At 35.4% G+C, this 6,226-nt stretch overlaps 1 protein-coding gene and 4 non-coding genes across 6 annotated transcripts in view; 1 reads left to right on the forward strand and 4 right to left on the reverse strand.

Annotated features, from left to right (window-relative positions):
* Window positions 1-1,363: 1,363 nt before the first annotated feature.
* Trnae-cuc (transfer RNA glutamic acid (anticodon CUC)) lies at window positions 1,364-1,435 on the forward strand. Its single transcript has one exon. It is a non-coding gene; the product is annotated as a tRNA-Glu (tRNA).
* A 701-nt stretch (window positions 1,436-2,136) lies between these two features.
* Window positions 2,137-2,218, reverse strand: Trnas-uga (transfer RNA serine (anticodon UGA)). Its single transcript has one exon. It is a non-coding gene; the product is annotated as a tRNA-Ser (tRNA).
* A 660-nt stretch (window positions 2,219-2,878) lies between these two features.
* Window positions 2,879-2,960, reverse strand: Trnas-cga (transfer RNA serine (anticodon CGA)). Its single transcript has one exon. It is a non-coding gene; the product is annotated as a tRNA-Ser (tRNA).
* A 1,727-nt stretch (window positions 2,961-4,687) lies between these two features.
* Trnas-uga (transfer RNA serine (anticodon UGA)) lies at window positions 4,688-4,769 on the reverse strand. Its single transcript has one exon. It is a non-coding gene; the product is annotated as a tRNA-Ser (tRNA).
* Window positions 4,770-5,577: 808 nt separating this feature from the next.
* LOC106871409 (oxidoreductase NAD-binding domain-containing protein 1) overlaps window positions 5,578-6,226 on the reverse strand; it is a 14,324-nt gene continuing 13,675 nt past the window's right edge. For both annotated transcript variants that reach the window (XM_014917846.2, XM_014917838.2), the window contains exon 7: window positions 5,578-6,147. In XM_014917846.2, coding sequence (XP_014773332.1) covers window positions 5,981-6,147 — 167 coding nt within the window. In that variant the 3' untranslated portion in view covers window positions 5,578-5,980. The remainder of the gene's footprint in view (window positions 6,148-6,226) is intronic.

Below are 6,226 nucleotides of genomic sequence, written 5' to 3' on the forward strand. Positions count from 1 at the left end.
ACAAACACACATATATATACATACCTACGGATATACACGTGTGTGTGTGACAGAGTGCCTGAAATATATAAAATAATTAACTGTATTTGAAAGCCTTTTTAATGGTGTAGATTGAAATGATGTAAAAACGTGTTAACTGTTCTTTTAAGTAAAGAGAAAAATTTTTTTTGTCTCGTGGATGGCAGCGGGTAATCTTTCTGATCCATTTCATGATCATTTCCCCACTTCAGACAAAATGTGCCGCTCTTTCTCGGAGACCCAGAGAACTTTGAATCTAGATCACTAAATATAGCCGACGTTTATCAGGATACCTCATTATCAGCCAACCTGATTTGCATACATGTGATGTATGCATACATACGTGCATATATATTTACATACATTTCTTATATATGTCAATGTGTGTGTAGAGAGAGACAGACAAATAAGCAGAGAGAAAAGCGGAGTGGAGGAGAGAGACATTGCATCACAATTCCTTAAAGATTTGTTTGTGTGTATGTGTGTGTGTGTAGATAGATAGATAGATAGATAGATAGATAGATAGATAGATAGATAGATATACAACTGGCTTCTTAAACATCCATTAAACTCGATTTCCGAAAGTCCTCTCACCACCCCCTCGGAAAAGATTTTACCCACAGAATTTTTTATAATCGTAATCTATGCCTTTTGAAAGGTATTTATATTAAATTTCATTTAAAAAAGACCCATTTTCCTAAAAGTTTATGAGGGATAAACTCGGATCTTGTGAATTTTCTGAAGTCCTCTCCCCACCCCCACCCCGTTGCTTTGCGCGCATTTTTGTTTTCATATTCGTTTCATACACATTTTTTAACACCCGTTGCAATAATTTTTTTTCGTTTTCGGGTAATATTGTAAACATTAACCCGTGATTGTTTTGCGCATGCGTGTATGTTTGTGTGTTTGTGTGTATGTGTGAATGCAAGTTTTCTTCCGTGTATTTCTAGAGTGTATTTATGTAGCTACATGTCAGTCCGTCCGTCTGTCTGTCTGCTTTTCCATCTGTGTGTATGTGTGTGTGTGTGTGTGTGTGTGTGTGTGTGTCTATCTGATTGTCTGTTTGTCTGTCTGTCTGCTTGTCTGTGACCATCTTTGTCTGTCTGTCTGTGCATCTGTCTGTCTGTCTGTTGCTCTATGCAAAATGCACACACACTCACATACACACACATACATGCACACACAGGCACACACATACATGCACACACTCACACAGAATTAGGTATGGAACAGCGAGGCAGGAACTGCAACACATATTCTCCATTTGATGAAGAATCGATTGAAACGGTTATTTATAGAACCAGAATATTTTATAACCGTTATAGTTCGATGCTAAAATGCAGTTTCCCATGTGGTCTAGTGGTTAGGATTCCTGGCTCTCACCCAGGTGGCCCGGGTTCGATTCCCGGCGTGGGAACGGGTTAACTTTTTTCTTTTTTTTTAAACCTTTGGCTTTTTAGTATATATATTTGATATTATATCATATTGTATATTGTATGTATGCACTCTCCCTCGGGTGTGTATATATTCTCTTAAGATTCATACTGGAATCAATTTATGAAATCGGTGATTCGTGTTGTTCGGTTCTTCACCATTAAATTTCACGATCATCGTCATCATCACCAACACAACTAGCTTCATCAACGTCGTCATCACCACCACGATCTCCATTGTTGTCATCATTTCCTCAATCAGTATTGTCATCATCTTCACCATCATAACCGTCATCATTATCATCATATCATCATCATCATCACCATTATCATCGTTGTCATTATAAGCATCACCATCACCAGCATAATCATCATCATCATCATGAACAACAACAATATCGAGCCAGCGATGAGGCCTCTGAGCGGTCACACTACTTGCTAGAAATAGCATGGAAATTTCCATCAAAAGTCTGTTGGGTATAGTCTAGAAAAAAGAAAAACAAAAGGGATGGTCTCCTCCGGAACGTCTTTGGTGATAAGCCAGCTGAGTACACGGAGGGATATATGTGATTATGTAGTCCTCGATTTTCATTCGTATTGGCAGATGGAGTTCAAAATTGAATTGAGCAACATATTCATATTTGTCGTCGTTTTTTTTTTTAAATATAAACCAATATTTTATCTAGGCTGTGAACAGGATTCGAACCTGTGCGGGAATAACCCATTGGATTTCAAGTCCAACGCCTTAACCACTCGGCCATCACAGCAGCTCTGTAGAAACGGTTTCCTGAAAATATTTCTTATCTCGGCGACTTGACTACAAAGCGGAGTCGATGTTCTTTTTGTTTTTGAATTTGGTTTGCAAAAAAGAGTGAACTTATGCGTTGAAACATATTTTCTTGCACCTCGGGAGGATCATTATGCCAATGATAAATATATACTCTGGTTCTGTTTCATTTATTTATTTGCTAATTGGTTAACTATTTAACTAATTGATTAATCGATTGTACGATAGATCGTTGGTCAATCAATCAGGTTTGTTAAAGTTCTTTCGTCACCATTTATGATCTCATCAATGATATCCCCTTTCTACTTCAGATCTGTATAAAGCAAATGGCGATGAAAAGATTTTGACAAACCTAGCTGATTGATTGATTAACTGAACGATTGCTCAAACAATCGATTAGTTAACTGGTTCAATAGTTAGCCAATTGACAAATAAATAATAAAAGAATAAAATAGAACTTACGTCTCTATTGATGTCGAATTAGGACATCAAATCTAAAGATTTTGCAAAACACAGTAATTTGGTATGGTGAAATATTTTAACATAGGTTATGAAAGCTAAATGAAACAAAATCACTCATAATTTTCAAATGAATAAACTTCATTTTAGAAAACTAATAAAAAATAATATTTTCAATGATCGCTGCGAACAGGATTCGAACCTGTGCGGGGAAATCCCATCGGATTTCGAGTCCAACGCCTTAACCGCTCGGCCATCACAGCTCCGGCAGAAAGCTATCTTAAAGTATTTATTGATTTATTCAGTCCAGTAGATGAAGGTAAATGGAGAAATAATTTCGCTGAATTTCGAGGAAATATTGAACAAATTTCTTTTAAGGTTAATTGCTGTATCGCTTTACTTCGTGCTGAGAAGAATATTGACAAGATTTCAAATTTCAAGTCATCGTGTTTATTTTTCCATCAAGGTCGCCATAACAGCAGTAGTATTTCCCTCTTTTGACTTTCTTCATCCATAACTTCCTCTAAAATGCACATTTTTATATTTTCACTGAAATTTTCCAGGGATGCGTTTTCGAGGATATAGAATAGGATTATGTTGATATAAAAAAAAAAAAGATCTAATATTAATCGTGATCAACACCCTCGAATCATTTATATACCAACGTGGAATTTTAAACGAAGGGTGCGAAACTCTGCAGGAGAATCTCGTTGGCTCAACGACCTAAACTCAACGATTTAAACACGCTGTCATCGCAGCTGCGGTTAAGTTACACATTTCTCGGAATACTTAATTTCTGTCTCTATATCCAGACAAGTAAATGGTGATATACTTTTGCATTTCTTTGAATCTAAAAATAGTATAGGCGTAAGACATTGAATGTGAGCATTCATGTAGAACTACAATTAACAAAGCAGACAAAGGTTTATTCCAAAATCCATCAGGACTTACGAAGACAGAGACACGGAATTGTGTCCATGCGTATATCAACAGAGGTAATTTATTTGAATAATATACAGTATTTTAAATCCAGCTATCCATCTTATGCAACAGATATTTATTTCGAAGAGTTTAGTTGTGTAGATTGCAAGCGATATGAAAACATTCTATTCTCTTAAGAAAACAGAAATATAGCTGGGGTGGAACCTTTTGCAGATATATTTTGGGAATGATTTTCCTCTCATCAGAGAAGATGCATTTTTATCTTTTAGTTTCTAAAGGAATATCTTTATTTTTAGTTTTGGCCATCACAGCTGCTGGCAGCACTAATTTCTTCAAATAACTATAAAAAGACGCATCTTATTCTTCAGTTACCCAGAGAATCATTAGTCTAAATTATTATCAGTTATTTTTCTCTTCATTTAAGAGAACACGAGGAAGTTCATATATCGTCTGCAATCTCCACGTGTGGAACTTTCAAATAAATAACTATAAATCTACCCACATTATATACATTTCGAGTTTTCTGATTCACGGGGTAATAAATAAAAGATGGCAGAGTGTTACTGAGGGCGGAGAGCTGCCAGAATCTCTTTCTGGATTTCACAAATTCTGCAGCAAAACAAACAAGGGAGGAACCAGGATGCATTTCAGACGAATTCTTTGTTGAGATTTTACTTTCCAAAAGGTGACATATGACAGTGCATTGCAACTTAGTTACACCAGATTCACTACAATCAACTTTGAAATTATTCTAAGAGAGAAATTAGCAAAATAAATAGTTAGCAGTTCTTTATTTTCTATTTTGATATCCCGAATTCATGTTTCCAATAAAATATTCCAATGGAAATGGAAAACAAGCAGCTATCGATAATTCCATAAATCGTCACATGCACGGTGAACGGCAAGAATCAAAACGATAGCTTCCGATTATATTCTTTATATTTCTGGTAGATTGGAACGTGAATATGTTAATTTAATATCCTTCGACAACAACTATATCTGAAATAATTTTAAGACTCACGATAAAAGAAGCACCGAATGCTCACATCGCTGTGAACAGGATTCGAACCTGTGCGGGAAACTCCCATTGGATTTCAAGTCCAACGCCTTAACCACTCGGCCATCACAGCTGCTGACAAGAGTCGCTTACATTTGATTACTTAAATAAACAAACCTCATAAATCCAGGTGAATTGATTAAATTATTTAGTTCTTGTTGAGGTCAGTAATATAGGTGACGAAATGGCAGTCGCTGAGATAGTTTAATGTTATTAAAATAACATTATTTATCTTCTGATTTCGACATCAAAACATATTTCTAACTTTAGCACTATTTACTTTGATAGTATATCTATCTCTTGTTTTATATTCTGATATATTTCTTTTCTGACCTTGATATTCTCATAAAATGTTTTAACAGACCACAGTTTACTGCCGTAGAGTTTGTCTCCTTTCTTGTTCTCTTTTTAGTTTGCATGTATGTATGTATTATGTATGTGCGCGCGTGCGTGTGTGAGTTCGTGCGTAAATGTATGTATGGGTAGCTGATGGTTACAGAGAAAAAGACAAAACGTGGAGGGGGTAACTTAAAGGGAAATGTAAAGAATAACTAAAAGAGAAATATTGATAATTGAGCATACATGGAGAGAGAGCAAGGGGGAGAGAGAGAGGGGAGAGAGAGAGAGAGAGAGAGAGAGAGAGACAGACAGACAGACAGACAGAAAGAAAGAAAGAAAGAAAGAAAGAAAGAAAGAAAGAAAGAAAGGATGTGTGTGTGAGAGAGAGAGAGAGGACAGAGAGACATAAAAAGAAATAGATGCAGCAGTTGTTAGGTAGGTTCGTTGTATTGCTCGATGAAATGAAAAGAGCAGACGACATATGACGCAGTAAAATAGGAAGAGCAGACGATATCTTTAGTAATGAAAAGAGAAAGAAAGCAGACGATATATTACGCGACCAACAGATACGCGACTTCCGTTTCTCTGTTAGTGATATATTTATTGTATATCATGGTTTTAATGTTATAATATGCTTAAATAAACGTTAAATATATTGAAATACAGGAAATGTAGCGAAAGCCTGTAAATCTGGCATTTATTTTAAACCACAAGCAAGAGTTGGAAGGACTCATGGAGTTTTTTGAATTTCAGAATCATTTGTCTGTGCCAGAAAGAGATGAGCATTGTGGAAGAACACATAGAATGGCAAATTAGAGTTGCAAAAGAGAAGAAAAAAAATATTTAAAAAATAAAAGCTAGAATAAAATTATGATTTCTCTTCCAACAAAATTTGGGGGATGTATGTTCTAATAATACATGGAAAAGTGGTTTTATTTATCAAGATTACCACCAATTGATAGAAAATATTTCGTCAATTAAAATATCATGATTTAGTAATGTATCTTCAATTTCATTGCACATTTCAAACGGTAAACACAGAAACACTTTGCACTTGCTTTTGTCCACCATTTGAAATGCGTTTTCCACATCTTCTTTGTTTATTCGACAATCTGAAGGAGAGAAGAACAAAAATTAAACAAAGAAAAATTAAAACTTAAATCAAAACAACACATGCGCGCGCACACACAC

This window comes from Octopus bimaculoides, chromosome 18 (assembly GCF_001194135.2).
Source record: "Octopus bimaculoides isolate UCB-OBI-ISO-001 chromosome 18, ASM119413v2, whole genome shotgun sequence".
Classification (NCBI taxonomy): Eukaryota; Metazoa; Mollusca; class Cephalopoda; order Octopoda; family Octopodidae; genus Octopus; species Octopus bimaculoides.